The sequence below is a fragment of the Netta rufina genome (genome assembly GCF_964035555.1).
Source record: "Netta rufina genome assembly, chromosome: 4".
Classification (NCBI taxonomy): Eukaryota; Metazoa; Chordata; class Aves; order Anseriformes; family Anatidae; genus Netta; species Netta rufina.
Genome location: NC_140127.1, coordinates 61640278 through 61666655, shown reverse-complemented (window position 1 = coordinate 61666655; position 26378 = coordinate 61640278). Strand labels below are relative to the sequence as shown.

Here is a 26378-nt window from a genome sequence, read left to right as displayed (position 1 = left end):
AGGGGAAAATAAAAGCAGTTGAATAACCTCTCTTGTGTATAATAATTTATTCAAAAGTCAGAAAGTTCAAATGTGAATATCTGGCATTCGTGTTTCCATTATCATCAATGTAAACAAGGAGCAAAAAAGAACAATAACTTGAGACTGCCAAAGCAAAAGCCATATGCTTACTGAAAGGATTATGGAGAAAAAAACTTCCTTTATGAGCTTGTTTGTACTTAATTGGCTACTATAGAGCTTCCTGCCCTTTTTCCAGAACCTGCAATAGGATCCACTGGGGGCACACAAGCAGTTGGTGGATGGGCCATGGGTCATATCCTGGCAACTTCAGCTATTATTCTACAGATAATTAAATTCAATTTTCCTATTCATAAATCCGATTGTTCGTATGTTTTTATAAAGTTACCAAAATAAACATTCACAATAGCTATTTAACTTTTCTCCCTAATTATCAGCTGGCAATCTTGTTTTCAGATGAGGGAAGGTGTGTGTCCAACTGGAGGCATTTTCTTGTCCACTTCTTATCTAGCCATCACTAGGAGTTAGGATGGCACACATGTTAGGAAGAGGTATGCAGCCCCAAAACTGAAATTTCAGTTCTGAGAAAAACCCTCCCACAGTTTGCATGGTTTCTCTGAAAACTGGATGGGTAAAAAATAGAAAATAATAAAAAATACAAGATCAGCTGATATATTTAAATACCGTTTAAGACTGAAGGGCTTGGTCAGAGCATTTCTCAGGTCTTTCGGAACTGCCTGGTCCTGAGCTGTGTCCCAAAAGCCCTTTCTTGCATTAAAGCTTATGCTTTGTAAGCAATGATGAAGGGTTTGTAGTTAACCTTATGCTGACATCCAGTGCTTTACTTTGTTTAGATGTCGAGATTTTAGCCTTTCTATGTTGGCTTTTGACTAGAGAAGCAGAGTTGTGCTGTGTGGAGAGGAGAATAAGGACTGAGTGCTGACTGAACTGGCGGATTATTCCCTAAACCTCGGACACCCCAGCTTACACACTGCCAGAAATTCGTGTGCCAGCTGAGCCCTGGCTCTTTGCAGGGACAGACAGAAAGTGCCCCGCTGGTTGCTGATGAGTTTCCCCGTACTTGTAAGACAACCACAAAGTCAGTAATCGCCTGCTGTAAACGCCGAGCGTTTAGAAACACGTTTATTTCACTTTTAACTCGCACACCAGCCCAGGGCGGGTGGCCTCAAGGGGCTCTGCACCGCCACAAGGGCTCGGGGGACGATTTTGGGCCCCGCACCCCGGCGACCTCCGGGTGGGAGCCGCGCAGAGGGCGGTGAAAGGCGAGGCGGGGGCCGGCAACAACGCCCTTAAAACCAGCGGGACGGGGCCGGGGGGGCTCCAGCCTCGCCTCCCGGAGGGACCTGGCCGGGAGGGGAGGTGCTGGCCGGCGGCTTCCCGCAGCTGCCGCTGTCCCTCGGGACCTCCGAGCCGCTGCCCCTCAGGGCCTGCCTCCCGCCGCCATGCCGGGGTCGCGGAGGCGGCAGCGCGGGGTGCTGCTGGCGGGCATCGCCCTGCTGCTGGCCGCCCTCGTCCTGGCCGTGGTGCTGGCCTCCGTCTTCATGCCGGGGAGGGAGGCGGCCGGCGGGCGGCCCCTGAGGTGGCAGGACAGGGGCACCACCAGGAACCTGCGGGAGATCGTGCTGGGGAGGTGCTACAGCTACCTGGCCGAGCGGCACCCGGCGCTGGGGTGAGTGGTGGCGGCGTGGAGCCAAACCCGATGGGCTTGGGGCGGTGGGGAGCTAAAGAAGGGACAATGTTTGTAATTATCCCGGGTCCAGAGGCGCCCACGGACACGGATGGGAGCCCCTTTAAAGGCAGCTGAAACAGAAGCTGGGTTGTAACAGGTCGGAGTATGGAAGGGAAGGCAATTAATTTGCCGTACATCCCACCTTCCCAACGTCCTGTAGTGTGTAATGCTGCGTTCACACAGCCACCGCTACCCAGGAAGGAGGAGAAGGATTGTGACACACTTCTGGGATGGACAGAGATGTTAGAAGAGTGTTGGGAAATGTATTAGGGTTATTTGAAACAGATGCTTTTAGCATGGGGCAAAGCCTCCGGCACAGCTTCAGGAGAAGTGCCAGGAGTGTGATGGCCAACGTGAGCAGCCCCAGGTGCCCTCACGCCCTGAGCTGCTCAGGGAGGAGGATTCCTTGGTCCCAGCCAGCATTTAGGGCTGAGAGCTGATGTTCTGCTCTCCAGCCCTGCAGGAAAAGGCAGAGCACAAAGTAAGGAGATTCCTGGGTTCCTTGTGGGCAATGGTGATGCCAAACAGCTCAGGACAGGTTTCAGAGCAGCCAGGGTTTCTCATCGTTTCTTGGGGCACCAGCCACCCTGTCTGTGTCCTCAGTAAGCCTCTGGTAGATATTTCCACCACTGTGAGCCCAGTGACAGAGCCATCCTGCTCTTGGGCTCCAAAAAGACAATGTCACCTCTCGTGTTTGTGACACTGCGCCAATGGAAACAAAGCTCTACATAACTTACTTGGATTTGGTCTCCTCTTCAGTTCCTCTGTTCAGGGCTGTACGAAAAAAATGATTTTCAGCATTTGGAGGGGAAGGGGCAGATGGAAAATCATAGCCTGAGCACGCAGAGATTTAAGCACCCACTTCATGTTAAACACGTGAGTGGCTGCAGTGTAAGTGAGGCAGCTTCTCTTTTAAAATAAAATTAAAAAAGCTCACGAAGCCTTTGCAAAATCACATACAGGTTTCTAGAAGTTCATATCAGCTTATTAAAGGGTAGACTCAATATCTAAATGTGAAATTATTGTGTTTTCCTTCACAAAACCATCTGAATCTGAACCATAAGGGAATCATAAGCTTAATTTTTTTCAAGAATGTTTTTGAAATAATTGCAAACACACGATTATAAGCTTTCTAAAAGGTTGTTTTTTCAAGGTATAAGATTTTGTGCTGTGCTTAATCCAGCAATGCTAAATAATTCCAGTGGCATCTCTAGGGTAGGATTTTTTTCTTTCACTTTATTAAATAAACAACGTAAAATCTGAGAGAGCACTGAAAATGGAAAAAAAATATGTTCATTTACATGCACCCAAAATGTTCAGGAGGTTCCTGCACAGAGAAGTAAAACCTAGGTGCTGCCTTTTCTGGGTACCTAACCTCAGATTCCCCATTTCTGATCCTACTGAGGTCGGTGTATGTTGTAATGTAACTGCTTTTATCACTAGCACTTCCTGATAACAAAGCCAGTGCCTTTAGGACACATCAGAGAACCCTCTGTCTTTCATCCTGTGCTCTTTCATCACTAATGTAGGCCTTGGATCTTTCCTTGCATGGGATCTTTGGTGCACTTAATCAAAGAAACGGAGTAGGAACATGGAACTGAAGAAGCTCAGGCACACTTGTAAGCTGCTCAAGCTGTGTCCTATACTCAGCGAGGCGTTTTGTAGCCTTAGGCTACTTCTGCTACGGAAACCTCACTGCCATGGTTAGAAATCTGTTTTCCTCATAAATCTGTCCATAGTCTACTCATGCACCAACATGCACATTTCTTTAAAAAGCTCTGCTTTTAGTAAACCCGTGTACATGTTTTCATGCTTTAACTTTTTTATACCGGAGCCATTGACATCTATGTTATGTCTTTGACAGCGTTCTCAGTTTTTTGAAAGTAGCAGTCTGTTCATCGGAGTAGTTAGCGAGCGTGGCTACTGCTGTCTTTTGGAATGCTGTATTTTGAAACTGGAAGAGCTGTCTGGTTTTGGGAAAAGGAGGGGATTGTTGACATTAATATGGGATTTCTAACTTCTAGGCATCACAGATGGGGGCCGTGAGTCTATAGTCACCACTTAGCTCTGCTTTTGCAACCTTGTACTATAAATCTTATGGCAGGGCCATGGGCATGCCACCAAGGAATGACACCTGCATCATTGGGGTTGCTTTAATCCTCCAGGTGCCTTTTGCACGCCCCCTCACGTTGGTGGAGCTCTGGACACAACACAGACAGCTGGCTCCTTTCATGTTCTTGTCTTTTCTGATTAGAAACAGGGCCTGGAGCCACCGGCAGTGAGGTTCCTGGAAGGACTGTTGCTGTCTGTGGTATGGGTTTATAAGCATCTCTTGTGCAATCAGATTTTATCCCATTGATTTTTATATTCTCCAGAACCATAAAAACGTTCAGGGACTGTATTTATTGCAGTTGCTTGCTAAAGAGCCACTCCTAAGTGCTTCATACAGCACCTCTCGGTGATAAGGCTGTGTAACTGCCTGTGTGTGATAAAATCCTTGGTATTTCTGCTGCTGCTGTCGTGATGATGCTCACCTAGCACATGTGTACATCATGCTTAAGAGTCATTTGTTTACAGTTTCCTCAGCTATTCTTCCAGAGTACCACTGCTGTTGTGCCAAAGTTTGGGAGAAACAGGCAGGGAATACCAAATGCTCCTCGTCATGCGTGTGGTCCAATTCTAGGAAACAGTGCTAGGGGTACGGGGCAGCTTTTAGGGGTTTCACTCCCTGCACACAGAGCTGTGCATTTAGGTGTTCCCGTTAAAGAGCAGTATTTCTCTTCAGCTTCCCTGAAAATACTGGCTGCTGCCAAAAGGCACAGCTAAAGCAATAGTCTGTCACAGCTTGGTAGTCCTGTTTTTTTCAGCACTGACAACAGATGCGAACTCTGTTTCCACAACTCTTGCAGAATTCCCATGCTCGTCTGCCACGGCCGCTGGTATGCATTGTAGTTTTGTCTGAGCAACAGCCAAAGGCACTTCTGGCTGAGGGAAGGATTTGACCTCAAGTTGCTTCGTGTCCTCTTTCCCAGGAAGACAGGCTCCCTCTTCTGGCTACCTACACGCAATTCTCAAACTCCGGTTCTCACAGCATACACATCTAAATTGCCAGGGATGCAGCTCTGGTGAAATCAGAGTGGTTTTCCAGCAGCCAGTGCAGATCCTGCATTGTGGCATCATCATCAGATCAGATCCTGCAGCCTGGCTCTCACAGCTGGGCAGAGCAGCATCACCCTGAGCTCAGCAGATGTTCTTGAGGAGCTTTGCACCTTTTTGCTTGCTGGGGGAGAACAGGCAGTTACAGGGGTAGCGTAAAACCTTTTGCTGTGAAGCCCACCGGTTTGATTTGCCCCTTTGAATTGGCAGGCTGAGTTCAGATGCAATTAGCACTTTGTGACCTTGTGAAGGAAGGGCTAAGAAACATTATCTGTGAGGGGGTCATGATCTGGGAGACACAAGCAATGCTTCTTTTTCAGTTTATAAGTACACTCGCCTTACATCTGCAGTTCAGGAGATTTGTCATTCCCAGATAGCGCTACCTCACTTCCAGATCTGCCGTCACTTACCCATCTCTGATTCAACCAAGCTAAGCCAAGCCTGCAAGCACCTACTACTTCAAAATGGCTAGAGACAAGCCAGCTCATTTCTTGTCTGACCTCTGCCAGTGAGAGAGCAGCAGGGACATGGACCAGGAGCCATGTAGGTAGCGACTGTGGCTGTGCAGACCCAGCCATCTCTGCACATCTGAGATGCAAAGCCCTGTGATGAAGGTGCAAATGGAGTTTCATGAAATGCCGTGTGGACATACAGCATAGGCATCCCCCTCAACATACAATTGGAAAAATAATGTTCCTAAACTTGGCCACAAATCCCCCTTATAACAAATTTTCACAGTCTGTAGTTCCATTAAATTTAGTAAAAGCTGGCACACGCTCAGGAGAGCTTTGCCTTCTGACTGCATGAGCATGGATGCGTTGTTCCTTTCCATTCCTTTGCAGGCTGTGGAGATGCTGATATATTTTGTAAAAAAAAAACACATGGCACCATGATTTTGTGTGAGATACTATTGCACTGGCACCATCCTTTCTTCTCGAGAGCAGTTTTTTTTTGTATGCTTACTTTTGTGTTATGCCTTCACGTCTTGCTCAGCATTTTTAATTTAATTTCCTTGCGTTTGCTTGCTGACTTTTAACACTTCTATGTTGAGCATGGCACTTCACAACAGCTATGATTTGGTTCAATGTCATAAATATTCTGAGCTTTATTTTATGTAGCCATGACATTACATTCAAACTCACCTGAGATTTGTTTTTGTTGTTGTTGTTGTTGTTGTTTTTTGTTAAGAAAACATGCCTTATGTTAAGGGGTGCCCTCCTATTCTTTGATTTCTTTGATAATGCTTTTAGGCTTTCAAGAGGTCAGCGACGTAAATAGGAAAAGAAACAGCTTGGCTTGTCTGTAGCAGCAGTGGTGTTGGTATCTGTTGGTACTTTTGCTTTGTCCCTCAGTGTTAAGGTGGCCAACATGAAAATGGATAAGTAGGAAGATTTCTTACAGTGCTTTGGCATACGCTTTTAGTATTTCCCTTCCTATTTCGTATGCAAATGTGTTGCCTTTAATACCTGCTCTCTGTTAGCTGTTGTTGTAGTTTGGTTTTTAATTTCTTCCATTTCATTTCTTCCAGCCCTCAGTATTTATAACAAGATCTGCTACGCTTGCTTTTCCCGAACTTGTAGGGGAGTGACTTTGACCCTTTCTGGGGAACTGAGATGAAATCATTACAAAGGTTAGCAACTGCTCAAATCTTGGTCAGAGGTGTGCTTGCACTGAAACACAGCCTGCTGAGCTTTCCAGGGGAACTGGGATCTATCATGTAGCAGGCACAAAAACGTGTTTGTTAGCACTTTAAGTGTGTCCTTCTGCTGTTCAAGGCAAGTTTCCCTGACTGTTCTGGGCTATAAATTAGGGCTCCGTTTGGGTTTTCTTGTCGTCTTTCAGTGTCTTTTCTCCAGGGCCATCATCAACGTACAGCAGTGCTGTTGAGATCTGAGGTTAGCATCTAAGACCTCGCTGTTGATGAAAGGGAAACCTTGTTCCCTCCCAGCACTGTGGTTGGGATCTGTACATCTGTAGAGCTGCCAGTGCGAAGAGCCAAGCCTGGGGGTGGCTTCCTGACGGCGCAGTTGAGCTGTCACTGCCAAGGTTTGGTGCAGAGCTGTCGGACATCTCAGAGCACTGCGGGGAAACACCCGTTTGTTTATATATGTTGAGATAAGAGGATTACATCCTTTTCCTTTCTGGGGTCAAGTGGAGAGCTTCCTCAAGTGTCTTAAGAGTAAAAAGAGATGCTGGCTGTGCAGTCTGTCTTCCCGAGAGATGACAGCGAAGTAAGGTATTACCAAGGAGCTTACTCAGTGTTATAATAAGTCTGGTTTGTGCCCTTGTCCTTGTCCTGCTGACGCGTGCCACCCTTCAGGCAGGGAATTCTCCTGACTTACTGCATTTATGCCACATCCCAGCAGTTTTAGGGCTATAAAAACCCCAGTGTACTGCAAATACACGTCACAGGAAACAGTTCTGCAGCTGCGTTAAACCATTGAGTGTTTCCCTGCTGTCACTTACTTTTATTTAGATCCTTATAAAAGTGTTTTTCTAAGGTTAATATTAAAGCAATAATGAAAATATGTTTTCTAATCAAGAGGTAAGCTGCTAGCTTAAGTTTGTTGGTTCTGTATCTGTTGATGGCATAGTCCTCAAATGGAAACTTAAACTGTAGAGTAACTGCAGCCCTCTGACAAAATGCAGGCCAGGTAAGACTTCAGTTTTTCTAGAGACTGCATCCAGCTTATTAAGCATCGCTGAAAACATCACCTGCTTAAACAATCTGTTTTTTCACCTGGGAAGGCTGAAATCTGACTGGTAAAAAAATATATATGTATGTGTAGATGAACTTTTCATTAGTTATAGCTGCCACCTCTTGACCCAGCACTTTCAGGAAGGGTTGCAAGGCGCTGTGTTGTCCAGGAGCACCAGTTCCCACCACACATAAAACAATGCAGGAGTTACAAACCAAAGCCACACGTTCAGCTGCCCTTGCAGCCTTCTCTTTCCTGCCAGAAGGAAGGGCTGGGATGACAAGGAGCCCTCGTTTGTTCCCAGTCCGTGTCCATGCACGTACCCAGCCCTGAGGTACGCCCAGGAGAGATCTCAGCTTGCACTTCTTCTTCCAGACCTCTCGGCTCCCCACCTTTGCTGTGGGGACAGTTGCTCTGCCTCGAGGCAGCCTTTCCAGGTGTCGTCTTTCTAAGACAAGGTTTTGGATGCCTGTCTCTATCTCCAGGCAGTTTCTGCATTGCTTTCTTTACCAGCTTTTGGGCTGTTTAATTAACAGAGAGCAATACTTACAAAATCAAGCTGCCAAAACAAACAAACAAACAAACAAAAAAACACCTTTTGTCATTCTCATATTAAAAAACAGCAATTACTGTCAACATTTTGGTGACAGACAATTATAATTAAGCTGAGTGGGCAGTGGGATGCTAGTGGTCATTGAAAGCTTTGAGGTTGGTAGCTCTGCCATGATTTTTTCCTTCATTCTTTCCCGTGGTAATTTTTCCCCTTTGGTGTTATCCCAGTGCGAAAAGCAGCAGGTGGTAGCCTCCTCACATCCCCAGCTCTGACAGCACATGGGCTGACCTCTCACAATTCCCATTTGCCTAATTTTTAGCACCAAGATATCTGCTGGGAGACTTTAGATGCTCGAACAGGAGTAAGGAATCTGATCCGATGTATGCACGTACCTGTTTTCTGGCTCAGGCATCTGCAGATGTGCCCGGTTGGATGGAGCTGCTCCGGAGAGTCCACCGAGTTCTCCCGCTGGATGGCAGTGTGCACCCTGCCTCAGCTCCTTGTCTGCAGGAGGCTGTGTGCAGGAGAGTCCAACCACAGCTGCCTGGGCTGGGATTTGCAGCGACTCCAAAAATGTGGGACACGGTGAGGCTGCAGGAAGGGAAGGGGCAGCCCTAAAATATTTAGGGAAAAAAAAAAAAAAAAAAAAAAAAAAAAAGAAGCAAAAGGATTCGGGGTTACACAGGCCTGACATACATGACAAAGGCATATTTTGCATGATTTCTGACCACGTAGGCATAGCTACTCATAAGCTCACATGATAAAATAAACTGAATATAAACATATAAATTGCATGCCGTCTCCAGCTGCTGCAAGTCACCTAAAAGAGGCAGGGAAACAGATAAGTAGGCAAAGTCTGATGCAGAAATACTGCATTTAGTTCCATAGGTGTGCAGTCTCCTTCTGAAACACCTGGGTTTCAGTCTTTCACAGATGAAGATGATACCTTACACTTGGAGCACGGTGTGGACCGTTCTGATGGAGTTCAGGAGCTTTGTTACAACCACAACTTCTCACTGACTTGTTAAAGAGCCAAGTTTCTAAGCACTCAGGTGCATACCCGCATTATTATTTTAGCTGGCAGTGGTAGCAAATGAGGAGGGCTCTGGGGTGAGGGCACACACAAGGCCACACGGAGCCAGAGGTGAGACCCAGCTGGACTCGCCAGCGCCTCCCAGACCAGCTTTGCAAATTGCAACCACCAATTACCTGGCCTGTGAGGTGTCATTCCTGCAAAGACCAGTAATAGAAAGGACCGCTGGGGACATTTTCCAGCTCTACCTTCAGAGCCTCACCACAGAGACCACAATTAAAATCTCAGTTTATGGCCTGAGGACATCGTTCTGTGTTAGAAAGGAAGCTCAGGACCTTAGGGAGGCACCTCTGACCGCATGGGAGACCGTGTCCCACCAGGGAAGCTGGTCATGCTTGGTAGGAGGTTTGGAGAATGTGGGCTGAACTGACTGAGTTCTCCAGAGCAATGCCTGCGAATCATTTCCACTTGGAAATTTAATATGGGTCTTGCACTTTAAGCACCTCTCTCAAATTTTTGAGTGAAAAACTGGGGGCAACACAGCTCAAGGAAACACTGCCCTTCATAGGATGTTTTTAGCATCCAGTGCTGAACTGAAAACGAGATGTTGTTCGTGCTCTAACTGAAGTCACCAGGGATGAAACTCACCCCTGTTATTACACCAATTAAATCAATTTCAATTGCAGATGAATTTGCTCTGTCATGTCCAGTGAAAAAACAATGTAAAATACAATTGCACAGTAAAGAAAATAAAAGTTCTATATTAATTGAGATTTCTTGATGCCATCCTATTCCTTTAAGTGCAAGAGTGCTCTCTCAAGGTTAGCCAGGCCAATGTACTTACATGCAGGAGACAGTGATGCAGAAGCTGTCCAGTTTTATAATACACACATTAAAGTTTGGCTGCTGGGACAGCTGCTAATGGAAATATTCTTGGCCCCAGCTTCCTTTTGATAAATTAATATGGTGTTCATAAAAAAAGTAAATGGATAGAAATACTCAAATTCATTGGAAGAAAATGCAGCTTCTACCCAAATACAAGGAAAATGCAGGATATGCTTTGCCATATACATAACATTAGGATTTTAGAAGGAAATGGAGCTATAATGGTGTTGTGCATTGGTACCTCAGCTCTCGTTTCTTGCTGTACTCAGTACAGGATGCAGACCCTCGCCTGCAAAAGCTCCCAAGGCCCAGTTCTGCAGTCCCTGCTTTCCAGAGAAAGAGCTACAGGGGCAGTTCCTGAGCTCACAGCAGCTTTCATGGTGTTCCCTGTTAATTATTATTATTTCACATTTACCAGCATTTCCCAAGCTATATTCATTTTAAAAATTCGTGGAAAAATACACATACAATTATTCTATATTTATTTTATCTGTTACTGAACTCAGCTTAAATTTTTCAGACTCTGTAACAGAATAAAGGCCTTAAAAATTCAGTATAAACAAAGTTGGCCTTGAGGGAAGAAATTCATTACACAAACATAAATACATAAAGATAGGATATTTGCTTGACGCAGAATTAATAAAAATGCAATCCAAAACACACAAAAAACCTCCCAAAACAGAAAAAGCACGTGAGTCCTGCAGCAGGGTGGTACATGAGCACGTTCCCCATGGGCTCCTGATACTCACACTCACCCTTCCTTTCTTCTTTAGCAGACAGAAAAGGAAATGAATCCATTGAGAGAGCTTCCCAGTGAGGGTATCACTGACATGATAGTCTTAGATGTGCTGGATCAGGACTTCCCTGATAAAGAAAATGCTTAGAAAATTCCTAAGCAGCCCTATCACATCCTATCACAGCCATCACTTTCTGAGGTTTTCCTTTTTCTGCTCCACCTGAAAGTGCAAGTTCAGTAGCTTTCAGCCAGATACATGCCAGTTCCCCACAACACCAGGTATCACAGGAGCATCTCAACATCTTTTGCTGTGTCAAGCCTGAACACGTGCCCGCCTCTTTTCTCAGTTAAGTGGAGTTAAGTACCATACTCCAGGCACACGTTTTCTGTCTTTTATTTCTCTCATCTCTATCAGCAGTGAGGCTGGAAGGAATTCCATCTCTTCCTGGAGCTGGGATTAACAAATCATAAAGCTCTCTCGGTGCCTGTTGTGTATCAGACAAAGCCAAAACTCGGTGTAGTCAAAACTCTTGAGATGCGAGGTAAAACCTGTATTTGGTATACATGTTTATGTACAGGTGCTATGTATTTTGTATGAGAAATGGCCTTCCAAAAGCAAACCAATCACTTATTTTTATTCAGATGTAAAAATACATACGGTGATGTGCAAGGGTAGTGAAAACGAAATACTCTTTAGGTTTTGTAGTTTTGTGTGTGTTTTTTTTTTTTTTTTACTTGGGAGTTGCATGGTGTGACTTGCAAAGCAAAGCTGAACTGGTTGAGTTTATATAAAAGTCCCTTTCATGCCTTACCGTTTACTATCAGCTGCAGAAGAGCTTCCCTCATGTGAAGGCTGAGCCCTGCCACCGCTGTGCCGTTACACATAGCTTTGCTCAGCTCTGCCAGGTTTGTTGTTACGCCCTTCTCCCAGCTATCGGGGCAGCCACGCACAGCACCGAGTGCTGAGCTCGGGGGGCTGCAGTGCTGGGAAAGCCGTGCTTCAGGCTCGGGGCTCAGCAAGCTGTCTGGGCTGGATCGAGCATCACCTCCATGGTTATTGCTTCATGCTTCTCGTGGTCATCGCTAGAGCCAGGAGCAGAAATGCTCTGTAATGTATCTGTCATTTGCCTCTCTGCCTTTAGGATCAAACCCAGGGTTTCTGGTGGTTCCTTGAGAAATATTTTGTCTACTGAAACACAGCTTGCAAAACTTTGCTGTATGAAAGAATAAATGGCCAGGTGACCAGCTGTGGCTCGTAGCACTGCTTTATCTGTCAGATTTCACACCTTGCTGTGGATCCTTGTGGGTCCCTTGTGGTCCTTGCTGGTGTGATACTGGCCCAGGCCCCCGCTGCAAGTCTAGGAGAGGCATTGCCACTGCGAGGTGGTGCTGTAGCTCTTCTGGACACATCCAAAAAACCTCTGACCTTCCGTGTGTGTGATGTTTCTTCTCCATAAGGTTTAGGGAGGAAGAGCATTGACATGCAGACACATCCCAGCACAGCAAGGAAAGGGCTGGGAGCTGAGAAGGGGTTCTGGGTCCCACAGGCTGGGCTTAGCTGCCTGCTTTCCTTCACCCCTCCGATGCTCAAATAGGCACTCAATGGCAATCGGGGTCAAGTTAAGCAGTGGGAATGAGTTCACACAACTGTAGTGACAATTAACTTGTAAAATACTCTGAAATCCTCAATGAACTGCCACCAAACTATTCTTTTAATCCCTTCAGGACTATTTATAAGACTAATCAAATTCCACATCCTACCTGTTACCCGAATACCAGCAGGAAATGAAGCCTGCAGCTGTGTGTCACCTACTAACTGATCCCTGCTACTTTTGCAAGACATCTGTGTCTGCACAACAGACAAAGGCCATTGTTCAGCCAGCTTTCAGTGGGAACACCCTGGGAGCTGGGTACAAATAGTGAAGAAAGAGAGGATGAGTCTCGGGTAGCCAGAACAGCTCCATTCAAGCATGCTGACAGCAGGATGATACAGTCAACTTCTGGAATTTACAGTAAGAACAGGGAAAAGAGCTGCAGAATGGCTGGGTGGCTGTCACTCCCAGGGGCTGGCTTTCAAAATGGGCCTGAATTTGCAGCAGCACGACCTGTACCCATGGGCACAGCCTGGAAAACACATAGTAGGCAGACAATAGTTAGGAATTACCTAAAAATCTTAAACTAAAGTTTTCATTCATTCCTACAAGCACAAGAAAGCAGATGTCCTGAGCAGTCCCACACCTTAGATGCTACAGCTTCAAGGGAGCGTGGAGCTACTTCGGTGCAGAGAGGGGACTTCTTGTCAGCAGTGTACAGCCAATTTCCTCTCAGTGTTACAAAAGGAGCTCTGTTTCCATCGCAGAGACATGCTTTATTTCCAGGGCTGGTGAAGCAACATGCTAAGAAGTTAATGTAGACCGAGGTGTGGTGGTTGTGTCCTGGCATGCACTGGTTCTTCCCATGTAAATTCAGGGGGATTCCTGGTTCACACCAGGGAGAACAGAAAGGGCAGAGCTGGTAACATGGTGGAACATCACAAAGAGACTGAAAAAAATCCACTGGAGGATCTAGCACCTGATTCAGATCTCACCTATACGTGTGCAAATCACCAGTGGTTCCAGTAGAGTCCATAGGTGCAAGCTCCCCATAACTGAAAATACCAGGTCCAAAATACCCAGACCTCTTCTTATGTTTTAGATAAAACTTTAGATGTTTCAGTAGGGTCAAATACTCAGCAGGGAGGCTCATAGGCACATTTTGCTATATTCTGCCACATTCGTCTCATGATTTAGTATGAATAATCAAGAAATTTGATCTCCTAGTTGTTAGCACCACTCTCTTAAGGGGCAAAAACACAGAAAGCATTCAGGTATTGCAATAATCAGTAATACAAAATGCAGGGGAGAGGTGTTTTACAACTGCTTATTCCTCGGTTTACATTCAATTCACTGAAGATACTCTACTTTTTAATGCATAATATATATGGTGATGCCTGAGCATGATCAGAACTCTTTTAAAATCTATCCATAGTGTTTAAATGCAACAGGAGATCCTTTCACAATCATAAATACTCATAAATACTAATTAACCATGTTTTTATATTTCAGCAGAGATACGGATTGCCTAAAAATATGGGAATCGTTAAAATATGCGTTCGTTTACAAGAATCCCTGTAACACTACCGCAGAAGATTATCAGCCTTTAATGGAGTTGGCAAGTCATCCCATACCCTGCAACAAGGTAATGACACGGCTCTGGGCAGGCTACACAAGGGGGATTGCTGTGAAACAACATGTCTGCTCAGTGCTCCGAGCAATGGATCTTTTCTGTAGTAACTGGGGATGTTTGTAGGTTGACAAGACTGATATTTTTGCCAGGGTCATCCCAGTTAGGCTACAGAGCTTAATCCGTGTTCTCTGTAAGGAGCACACAACCCTGCTGGTAGAGAGATGCTGCTTCCAAAAATCTGCTCTTCCATCTGTAGTTCAGAAGCCCACAACAAATTGCATATATATGCTATGTGAACTACTCAGAACTTCTATTTCAGAATACTTTTGAAGTTGAGCACATCCATTTCCATGAAAAATAACTACCCCCAAAATTTTGGAAATGGGAGCAAGGAGTGCAGAAAGAAGAACTGACCCACTAATGGGAACTTGCAGCATTTCAGTAAAAAAATAAAACTCCATCACTAACATAAAAACTTCTTGTTTTTCTCCAGGAAAATGTGCTGACCAGCTCTAGTATAAGTATCACTCATTGCTCATTGTAACTTATTTCACAGTCACTGTTTTGGAGCAAGACAAACGACCTCGCGCATCGTTACACAAAATCCAGTCACGGTTTCCTAACCTTGGAGGACACCTTGCTGGGTTATATGTTTGATGGTGTTTCGTGGTGTGGAGACCCTTCGGCCCCAGGTAACAAGTCATATTTTTTGCAAACCTAATGTGAGTACTAGAATTCTAGATTATTCTTTTCTCTTGTATATCTAGACTTAGACACAGTCCCTTTTCACATTGTCTTTTCTTATAATTTATTTTAAAAGCTTTTTATTTTTTTTTTAATTTTATTTTAAAATTCAATAGGACAAACTGCAAAATAAGAATCCCATTCAAAGGGGCCCTGGCCATAGGCTAGTCACAGTGATGGGGTAATATGGAGGGACCCTGGGTTTCTGCTGCCCACGCGATTCCTGGTTCAGTGCTTAAGGCTAGCAAGTTCTAAACTGGGCTGGAATTACAGGAAAAGTTGGGCAAATTTTAATTTTTCAACATGATCGGAAAGTATTTGCCAAGAGCCAACCTGTTTGTCATGTGTAGAAATTGTTTTCCTTGCTCAGATTTCTGAGAATTATTTGCATACCGGGCCTCCAGCTGTCTCACTGAGACATGTGTGAGTAAAGAGGAAGACCGTCGGACACATGCAAATTTTCTTTCCTTCTAAAGCCATTTCCTCATGTAGCCATCTTGCTTTGACCAGGGGCAAAACTTTCAAAGCTGTATTAATGTCATAACAATACTCACTCTAGTCTTAGCTATTCTATAAATAATTGTACTTTTTCTCAGGAATCAACTACGAATCTTGTCCAAAACGGAGTGAATGTGAGAGCAACCCTGGCTCTGTATTCTGGAAAACAGCTTCCAAGAGGGTAAGATCTAGAATAAACCTCCCCTAGCCTGAGGATGTTGGAAGGCACTAACTTGCTGGCACTGTCAAAAATCTGAGTTTGCAGATTGGACTTAAAAAGTGGAATACTAAAAGTTCAAAGGGACTTTAGCATTAGGTGCCAGAAAGTGTAGGTTTGGAAATCTGTATTTCCAAGGTCCCATATTTTATATAAGTTGGACCGGAGTTGTCATCAGAGTTTGGGCATTCTTATTGTGGACAGAGGCTGTATGCCAGTGTCTGGAACAATGCGTGGCAGACAGCAGGAGCTTTACAAATAAGACTTACGGTAATAATGCTAACCCTCTCAATTAAATCACAGGGCCCAAACTGCTAAAATACAATATCTTAGAGCTTGTTAGTGTTGAGAGCAGCTCCCAGATTGGCACAGGAGTATGCCAAGTGGCCAAGAGTCCCCTTGCACTTTCCCAGCATAAGCCTGAAGAGGACATCTTCCCACAGTGTTACTGTCCAAGGTTCCTGTACTGTGCCCATCCATATGCACGTGCCAGCTCCAGTCACATGCATGAGACCTTGCTAGTCTGAGTTAAGCAGTTTGCCTGGCTTTGTTGTATCAGCACTTTACAGAGTGCTCATTTCACACCTGCCAGAAAAAAGAATATTCTCCTGGATCAGTTTAATTTTACATGTCTCAGAAGATTTTAGCCTTGATATGACTATTAATAGCTGACTTTCCAGGTGCAGAACAAGCTCAATGTATTCTTCAGCTCTCATGTACATAAGAAAAAGTCTACTCACTGTAAAATATTGTTTTCTAGGTAAACTAGTGTACTTAAATTTTCCAAGCTCAAAACAGTTTTGATGTACAGTTCCAGAGTCTGGGAGGGAAAAACCACCATACAGAGTCAGGCTTGCTCAACTACAAGCTTTCTACTCCAAATAAATTTAAGATCTGCTGAAACTCATACTTATTACATTGGAAAAGTACACATAATTAAACTCTTCTGTAACTCTTGAGAGCTGGGTTTGAGCCACATTGTTTATAAGTAAGAAGAATTGGAGGATTTGATAAGAACAGTCATTCTATATTAAGCTTTTAAAAATTAATTTATTTCACCAATGGATTATGTATCTGGAGTACTGTGGGTTCTTTATGTTGTAATCTAATAGTCTTAAAATATTTGGACACAAGTTTTAAAGAATGAAAGAACAGTGATTAGATGATCCAGTAATTTAAAAATCAAACAAACCTTGGTGATGAGCTTTACTAAAACCACTGTAGGGAAAAATCCCAAGCCGCAAAAGCACACAGAGTGTGAGTCACAGAGCAACAAGTACTGCATGCTTTGCATGTCCTTAAACTTGCGGTAGCTCTGTTCTGGCTCATCCTCAATGCTCAAGTTAAGGCAGCCTGAGGCTTTCTGCACATTGCTGAGGGAACAAGCAGCCCCGTCAGACAGCTGCAGCTGCCAGTGGTCTGGAAAACTGCATCCCTCCTTGAAAACTGAAAATCGTGGCAGCAAGTTGTTGTACCGTCCCATGCAAGCTTGGATTGCCAATTTATGCCTGGTTAATGCAGCTTTATGGCAGTATTGCCGTAGTGTTTAGAGGCTTGTGTTTGCATGGGCATATGTAAGAACCTTGGCCAGATCCTCTACTCGTGTCAGTTCGTTCTGATGACATCGAAGAAGTTAGACTACTCTCTACTAGCTAAGAATTTTGATATGGCACTGCCTGCAATGCCAGATTGTAATATCCATTTGTTCTGTTTAGTTTGCAGAAGCAGCATGTGGTGTGGTTCAGGTGATGCTTAATGGATCGATAGAAGCCGGAGCTTTCAGAAGCAGCAGGTAGTTACTCGGCATCCACATTTCTCTTGGGCGTGCGTGCTGGTCAGCAGATCTTTGTCAGTAAGTCCTAGTGCAGGTGGAATTTTGGTGAATTTATATAGGGATCTAAGCCATTGGTTGATGTAGAGCTTATTCACTTAACTCCTTCTATACAATGTCTCTAACCAAAATCCTTCTGAGGGTATATGGGTCAGATCTCCAGTATGATCTTACTGCACAAAGTAGCTTTATTACATTTTAAATCTGAGTTTGTATACCCATAGGAGTGACACACTTCTAGCTGCTTATGATCTGACTGGGATTTTCCTCTCCAGACTGCTTCCTCGTGTTAGCTGAAGGAAGTGTAGTCTTGAATAATATAGAAAGATGAAGGCTGTGCTGGTCAGGACAACAGCCACATTCATTTTCCTTGCACCAAACCAAACCCGTAGCCAATAAAACTAACAGGAGAAAAGACACTGAAGACAGAAAAACTTTAGCTTGTTTCTGTCTGCAGACAGTTTCAGAAGATCTCATGAAAGTGAAATAAAAATGGGGAGAAAAGGGGGAAAACAAAGTAATTAAATAGTTTATGAAAATCCAGTAAAAATACAACATTTTCACTGGGGATGACAGCAGCACTAAGTGGTGGTAGTTGGGGAACATACTCTGAACTTCTTACTTAGCTAACTAAGAATGTTTCATGTCCCATTCTTACAGCATTTTTGGAAGTATTGAGATCTTTAACTTAAATCCAGATAAAGTCTCTGAAATACAGATTTGGCTTATGCATGACATCGGTGGACCCCAAAGGTAAACCACACTAATACAAAATGACTAGGGGTGAGTGACTGTCTGTCTAACAGTGACACTGTCTTAAACCTGCTCAGAAAAACTGCTTTGCATTCAGTCTCCTAGCTGCTTGCTTTACAGGAAAGAATAAAACTTTTAGTGTTGTTTTCTTTTGTATTTTCACAGTTACAGCTGGTCGCTTACATCTAAGATACAATTATATTCTTCTTGCTTTAAAACAGTTCCATGACATATAAGTTCCATAACTCCATATTACTCCAAATCCACTGAGCTCTACAGACCATTATTATAGGTGCAGCACTTAAGGCATGGAGCAGGTTAAATTTACAAGGGTGAACAGCTGGAAGATACCTTTTTTTTTTTCTACTTTTTTTTTTTTTTTTTTTCCCCCACAGAAATAGTATAAATATGCTAATCAGGTGACCAGAGCCATTTTGACAAAGTAATTTCAAACACTGGAACAGCTTGCCCAGAGAGGTTACAGAGTCTCCGTCTGTGGACATACTCAAAACCCAGCTGGGTCCTGGGCAACTTGTTCGAGCTGACAGTGGTTGCACTAGATGATCTCAAGTCATCCCCTCCAACCTAAATGATTCTGTGATTGTCATTTTTAATAATAAATCTGTAGTTGAAACACTTATTATCGAATTACTGATACCAGACCAATGACCTCAAATCACATCTGAGCCTTTCTGAGTGACCTTTTTCATCCTGTTCAGATTCCTTGCAGAGCTGTCACATTTCAAGCACTGAGCATGAGGTTCAGTGCCTTTGTCTGTCTTCATGGTTCCGTGGTTCACATGGTTATAATGCACTGCTATGGTTTCTCCTGTTAACCCCACATGCCAGAGGCACTAGTTTTGAGAAAATGTTTTCAGGAAGGAGCCTGTGGTGGCCTCAGGAACGAGTATGGACCCCGCAGAGCCCCATGCTCAGGCAGTCTCACTCTCAGACAGTGCCAGCTCCAGCGTTGAAAGCCCTCCCCTAATAAAAGCACAGACACCAGGATTGTTTCTCTGCCAAACAACCTGATGTGTCTGTCAGAGGCACGCGTCTACCATGTGCTCAGCATGCCAGACATATTCTGGTGTCCCATTCTGATGACCCCCTGCACAGAGTTTTGCTGAAGAAAAGTATATGTAATCTGTGCATGAGTTCCCCTGTACATGGCACTTGATCCTTTTTGCCATGATTTCCCAGCGTCAGCAAAGCTATCACATTCCTGCTTCTCAACAGCTTCAACAAGCTGGTGCCCTGCCAGCCCTCCTGACACATCCTCCTCCTGTGCCAAGTTCACAACAGTTTATTGTCAACTTACTTCCAAGGAAGAGGAAGGGTAACTCCAAGAATATTTTATTCCTCTTATCTTCAGATTGTATCTCGTGTTGAATCACTGATAAGATATGCTAAGTCTTGTGAACAAGGAAAAGCTGGCTCTGCTTTCCACTGATGCCATGTGTTAGGAACAGTCCTTGATTTGTCCCAGTATTGTATTATTGTCCTAATATGTTTGTGTCCCATACTCTGGAGCAAGAGATGATTTTTTGCCCAGGGTAACAAGTCTTTTGCGGTAGCTCTCTATGTCTCTGACATTTGGCAATCCTCTCCCTGCAACTTGAGGGCCCCTTGGGCTATTGCAAGCAAATTAAGATAAAGATCTCCAAGGTATGACATTGCTAGAAGCTTCACAAAACACCATTAGCTGGGCAAAACAGAAATAACCAAATCGGGGTTCCTACAAATGGAAAAGGAGTTGAAACAGACGCTTCTCTAAACGGAGTAGCAGTATCCAGCGCACTGAGCCAAACAGACAGGAGACCATATCCTGCTTCCTCCCACGTTTTTTGTCTGTTTCCACTGATCTTATGTCCTACTCAGGAAATAGCTTCTGGATTTTGTGATTGGCTTTGTCTCTATTGCACAGAGGACTCGATCCCTTTGTCCTTCCACAGATTTGAATGAGCCTTATGGCACATTCCTGTTGATGGAGGCCACCAGCACCTCTGGAGCAGTTCCAGAGTACACTGAACTTGTGAATGGTTCTGAATTACTTCCCATAGATAGCTTCCTGAAAAATCTTTTTGTATAAGTTACGCAACTGAACGTCAAATAGTTCCTACAGGCAAATGTCCAATGGCAGTCAAAGCACCACACACCAATATGGGCTTCACAGCACATTAGCAAATAAGATTAATATCTGCTTTTTAAGAATCTTATCTGAAATAAAGTGACTTGGCACTGAATTCAGCTGAGCTTCTTGCACACTTGAGGAACACAAGTAACAAAGACTTTTCTCTCCAGTGAGTCATGCTCAGGTCATTCCATACAGAGGTTAAAACGCATCTTAGAAGAGAGAAACTTCACGATCACCTGTGAAGACGATTACAGGTAATTCTCATTGGTGTCTGCTTGCTAACATAAAACTAATACTGCATCTCCATCTCTGCTTGATATCAGTTTCCTGGTTTACAGCAAACTAGAGCAGACTCCCCTCTTGCTTCCACCACACCTCTTCAGTGTGCTGTGTGCTTCTCAGGGCCTTCCACTCGTGCTGCAGAGCTCCTGTTGGCTGCGGCTGGAGCTTGCTCTCTGCCCTGCACTCCAGAAGGTCACTGCTGTTGGGCACGCTCAGCTGCCTTCAGAAAAGAAGCAATCCAGCCTCCTTCAACAGATCATCATCTGACCAGGCTTTTACCTAGGATAATCAAAACCAAGCAGGCAGCTTTCCTCCTGGCTGCATGCAGATAACACACTGTGTCAAGGATGGTCCTTCCTTACTTCCTTCGCTATAATTGGAGCTTCCTTTCCATCCAGATACTTTGTCAGGGAGTGAGACACGGGACATGATAAGCATTATTAAATAGTATGATTCCCCACTGTCAGGAGATAAAAACAGGAGTCCAGGAAGCAGAACAGTCCAAGTTCTGACCTGACTGAAATCTCTGCCTGCTGAGGAGTTACAAAAGCCTGAGGACCTTTATCCTTCTGTGTCGGTTCAGAGACCTTCACACAGAGGAAGAATGTTCTTTAGTGACATTAAAAAAGCAGCCAGGGTTCAGTTTTACTCATAAAGCTCTATAATCTTATCTTATCTGCTAAGAACAGCTTTTCAGAATGAAAAAGTCATACTTCGATAAGAACCCTTCCAAAGTAAACAAACATTTCTATAAATAAGTGAGTTCATGACATTGGTTTTAAATAAGGGAAAGTTTGTATGTGGAAGAGACATTTGCCCTACAAATACCTTACGTGGTGCTAGGATTTTTCTCTTGAAGGCAGTGATAGATCCCTGTTTTTTTATGTACTGCCGAACCTGGTTAATGGGTTCTTGCACATTGTGAAAAAACTAACACTGGTGTAGCATGTACTTCTGCCAAATCATGATGCTCATGGACTTGCTTTCTTTTTGGGTAACTGCAGTCTTTAACAAATACTTCCAGGACTTGCAAGCAAATGCAAACTATCTCAGCCTAAGTTCAAAGAAGCTAAGGGACCAGGGAGAAAGAAGAAATATGTGGTAACTTAGATCCCCCATGGCGCAGCACACAAAGAAACCTTCAGCACTTCATGAAGAGTATGTTGCTGAGACTCACAACTCGCTTTTGAAGATAGAATAAGCAGTAGAGCTTTTAGGCAGCACTTAACTAACAGATGCATAAACAACTATGTAGAGCAACATGGACAATTTTTAAATTATTATTTCGCATAGAGAGCAATAATAAAATAAGCAATTTACATGTGCAGTAAAACTCTTCAGGATGGACAGGACAAGTTAGCATAATTCCTCTGAAATCTCTGCAGGCAGAACTGTGTGCATCTGTATCAGCTCAGCATCTGGTATTTCGTGCCACATAGAAATTGATGCTGATAATTACCTCTTGTTTTTGTCAGCGTCAGCAGTGTTTTCCACAAGTAACTCAAAAACCTGGATGTACTTGTAACAAAACATCTAATCCTAAATAATATTTTTAGCAACAGCTGTACATGGTATCAGCAGGGGCTACTGCAGGGTAAGCAGGATGATGAACTTCCAGCATGGCAGCAACTCCGTAGCCGGTGAAAGGTATCTTCTTTATCATATATTTTTGCTATGAGAGCACTGCTGGCATACAGTGAGTTCACTACACCTCATAGCCACTTGCTCTTGTACCGATGACTATAAACAAAGTTACCTTTCTGCAGCAGTGTCTAAAACAAGTTACCTTAAGGAATCTACTTGATAACACACAGAGGTAACATGCACTTTGACTTTCATGTTGCATATAGTACATAACAGTAGTACTTGCATGTGGTGACTACATATTTATTTTTATGTTTTATCCCAGGCCGGTCCAGCTCCTTCAGTGTGTACGTAATCCTGACCACGAGGACTGCAGGCTTTGCCCCAGCAGCATGGAAACTCCGTGAAACAGGGTGCTCCACACTATTTGATTTTTTTATTATCTGTGTGTAAAACTGGAAAAGACGTGGCTACATAGCTTAGAGGGACAAATAGTGCTATGGTGTACAGAGCCAATAACCAGCAGTCCTTGCTGTGATACTAACAGCCAAGTAGCAGGAGGTGGTACCTTACGCGTGATTCCTGTACACACATGAGCAAACAAACGTACTGTTTCAGGAGGGCCAGGGACTTGTATGATGGTTGAGGGCTGAAGCTTTGTTCTGGTTTCTTCCCTCTTGTCCAGCTCCCATTGTGTGCAGAGCATCGGGGCAGGGCTCCCTGGGAAGTGCACAAAGAGAGTTTCCAGTGGAGACACAACTTGCTGTGATCAGTGTGCTGCCTCAGAAAGGCTGGAAGGGAAATGCCAGGAGCACATGGAATATCCCCCAGCAGGGAATATTTATTGCCCAGTGGCACACGTTATAGACACCAATGATTTGTACAGGTCGGGGGAATCAATAAGGGAGGCCTGGGATTTCTCCTGTAGCTGCCTCTGGAGGTTGGAGGTTTCATTTATTGGGCAATGCCCTGGAGCCAGGCAGAGCCAGGCAGGGCTCTGACCCTTCCTCCCAGGGACTGTGGCACCTCTGATCAGGCAAAGCAGATGATGGAAGAGATAAAGCAATTCTTACCTTCTAATGGGCACCACACTAAGTGGCTGGTGAGGAAACAGCAGAGCTGAGCCAAGAGGAGACCAGAAGCTGCTCAGAGCATTGCCAGCATCTGTAAGAACACATCTGGTGGGTAGCTGGGGAGAGAAAATAGCAAGACTGACTCAGGCATTCCCATTGAAACCCTACTGGAAGCATAGTTGTGGTTCAGGTTGCATTCTTTTCTTAATATAGCAGTAAGTGTGAGCCTCCCAGCTTTCATAAAGGGCCCCTCAGGCCAGAGCTTGGCCATCCACTGGGATAGACACAAACATCCAGAGGCTGCCGCAGTAAGGAGTCTCTCCTGACCTCAGGTGCTGAGGTGAAAGGTGAGGCCTTGCAGTGTGTGACTCACAAGCAGAAGGTTGTGATGCCGTGTATTTTAGTGACCACGCAAGCTAGTATAACTTGGAGCACCTCTAGATAAACCTTTGCTCTATAATACAGGAGCCTGCACTGGGCATAGCTTGACCATACCCAAGCCCTTGCCCATAATGTTTACATGAATTGAAATGATTTTTATTTGCACTCTGCAATGTAACTGCTTAGATGCATTGACTCAGACATACGATAATACTTGTAAATAGGCTATTTCTGACTATAAGTCAAGAGTCTGTCTTCAACCTCACTTTTGTACCTTTTCTGATGTACTATAAAACGTTGACTGTCAAATCAAGATCTCTAATAAAATCGCTAATGGCAAGTGCTGTTAATTCAGTTTCACGTTCTAGTTAACCTCAGACTGGACATGAAAATAAGCTGCTTCCTAAAAGAGAGGGGTATTTCTGTATGAAGTGGAAGTCAAGAATAAATGGAATAATTTTACAAGGATTTCTGCAGAATGTTTAACTGCGAGAGTAAGAACTAAGCAAACCAAAGAGAATTAATCTTTCATTCTGTTCTTCTTCCTTCCCAAACTTCTTACTTTTTACTTTTTTTTTTTTCTTTTTTCTTTTTGAAGCTGCCTCCAGGCATTAATGAAGGAGTATGGCCCTGCCATCTCCACGGGGGTGGTGTGGGGGCTTAGCCTGAATTGAGGATGTATGGAAACTTGCAGCAATATTTACTGTCAGAAGGTGTTTAATGCCTGCCAGCAGGGAGTGGGGATGGGACCAGAGGGGCAAGGGACAAGGATGAGGCACAGGGACAGCACAGCCTCCGGTGATTGCCTCTCACTTGGGGATGATCTGAGTTGAGAGGGAGGCCCTCCCGTGCCTCTGGCTATCTGAAAGCAGTTTGTTCCTATCTGGGTGTGACCAAAGAACAGGAGATACATGTCAAGCCAGGAGACAAGCATGGTGTGCTGCAAGGGGAGATGATTAACAAATAACTTGGGTTTGTCTTGATTTGATCAAGTTTCATTCAACTGTCTGCAGCACAGACCTGTTAGACGTATGCTCAGATAGAGTAAACATAACCCCATGACTACCAGCTAAATGTCTCCCAGCAGCCAGAAATGCACAGGAAAAATAACTCAGAAATTCACTTAAAGTATGAAACTCCGCAAAGGAAAGCAGAGAAAGGCCTCAGGACATACCCTCCCCAGGCTGCACCCTTGCTCCCTCCTCCATCATGTACAGAGAAGTTATTTAATTTGTAGGCAGTGGAAAGTGAAACATCCTGTTGTTATCTTGAACAGAGATATCCATATATATATATGCTGTTCTCAGCCATGTTAGTGGAGAAAGGTTACTGTTCTTATCAGGGATTGCATAATAAAACGTTAAAAAGCAAATCTGTGCTTTTGAAAAAGGCAGTGCACATTGCAAAGCGTGCAAAATGCCACACTTTCATAGGGAAACCTGGCAATAAACCACAGTTACCATTAGGAGAATAACTGACCTGATGATCGCCTGGTTTCATTTGGATTGGTTATTCTGCTGCCAAAAGGAGCTGCAAATGTTGTGGATTTGTAGGTGGAGGGACAGGGTGGAGGGGGCAGAACCCCAGTGGTGCACTTGCACTCATGAAGGGAGAAGGTTTTTTTTTTTATCCACTCTCACATGGCTGGCATGCCCTGCAGACATGCCCTGCCAGGCAAGTATCATTCCAAAACCAATTGCTCCACTGAAAACATGTAAACCAAAACACTCCCAAAGTAATAGAAAGGCCCAAATTCACAAACACCTAAATAAAAGGAAAAATCAAGCATGCATTCTTTTCCACAGCATGGAAGAAATGTTTCCTAATCTAGTTTGAAACATGTCCAATTTTGAAAAAAATGCTTTCAACCTGATGAAGTGAACCTCTGTCACAACTTGTTCAAGATAAATGGGCTAGATGGTGCCCCAGGCTCATAGCAAACACTGCCAAGAGCACTGCTTGGAAACCCAAGAGGCACCCAAGTCATTGTGTGATAAGGTGGTATCGGCACTGTGCCCTCCCAGAACCGCACAGTGCCATGAAAGCTACTTCTGTGACCCCATTACCCCTGTATTCGTGCTCCCTCAGCCTTTGATGTACTTAACCTGACTAGAGCCTGCTATTCCTGCACTTATTTTTGAGATTAGGAAGCTAATGAAACACAGAAAGATCTGTTCTCTTTGCCAGTCATTACTAGGCCATGGGTATTTACCACGAATCATGGTGTTTGATTTAAAACATTTTGGCCTCTCATAGGGTCAGAAGGCTCAATAGGAGCAAATGCAAATAGACTGAATTCCTCTTGGGTCCTTACCTCTCGTGTTTCTTCTTGGCTGACCCCAGGTAGCTCCCCCACCCTTCACTTGGGTCTCAGTCTCCACACAGTCACCCTGCAGGGCCACCAGCTCTCTCCAAGACCCATATATAGGGACATAAGTGAAATTAAGCTGACTTTCCCTTACAACAACAACCCTTACAGGTCTAGAGGAAGAGCTAAAGCCTGGAAACAAAGATTTAAACATGAAAGGTAATAAATCTTACCCTCAAAGCCCCAAAGCCTTTTATTTATTTATTTATTTATTTATGTATTTATTTTTAAAGCTATTATCCTGCTTTCTTGGAGTCCAAAATTCTTACTGCAGTACCTGTAACCTAATCTATAGTCTTTGAAGAGGGGTTTTTGATTTTGTTTATGCGTGTGTTGGCAGTGTATAGTGCAGTAGATCTGGGTTCCCATAGACACTGGCAATAAGGGACCGGTTTTGATGGGACTCTGGGCATAGCTGCAGCACTGCAGGGACTATCAGCCAGAGGCAGAACCTTCAC

General features: G+C 44.2%; 1 protein-coding gene across 2 annotated transcripts; it reads left to right on the top strand.

The window, feature by feature from the left end:
* Positions 1-1375: 1375 nt before the first annotated feature.
* On the top strand, positions 1376-23841 carry LOC311208779 (ADP-ribosyl cyclase/cyclic ADP-ribose hydrolase 1-like). 2 transcript variants are annotated; one of them, XM_084285732.1, is made up of 8 exons: positions 1376-1708; positions 13938-14067; positions 14612-14747; positions 15396-15478; positions 17230-17306; positions 18006-18098; positions 20400-20486; positions 22424-23841. In XM_084285732.1, the coding sequence occupies exons 1-8, from the start codon at positions 1482-1484 to the stop codon at positions 22503-22505; spliced, it is 915 nt and encodes a 304-aa protein (XP_084141858.1). In that variant the 5' UTR covers positions 1376-1481; the 3' UTR covers positions 22506-23841. The 2 variants fall into 2 exon arrangements, with proteins under 2 accessions (XP_084141858.1, XP_084141857.1); XM_084285731.1 differs by having other exon boundaries at positions 13935-14067.
* Positions 23842-26378: the final 2537 nt, after the last annotated feature.

Bases quoted from the DNA above. Each gene is read 5' to 3' on its own strand.
- LOC311208779 (XM_084285731.1), top strand. From the start codon at position 1,482: ATGCCGGGGTCGCGGAGGCGGCAGCGCGGGGTGCTGCTGGCGGGCATC. The intron at 14,068-14,611 runs GTAATGACACGG...CTTATTTCACAG, and splicing joins ATCCCATACCCTGCAACAAG to TCACTGTTTTGGAGCAAGAC. The intron at 17,307-18,005 runs GTAGTTACTCGG...CCATTCTTACAG, and splicing joins GGAGCTTTCAGAAGCAGCAG to CATTTTTGGAAGTATTGAGA.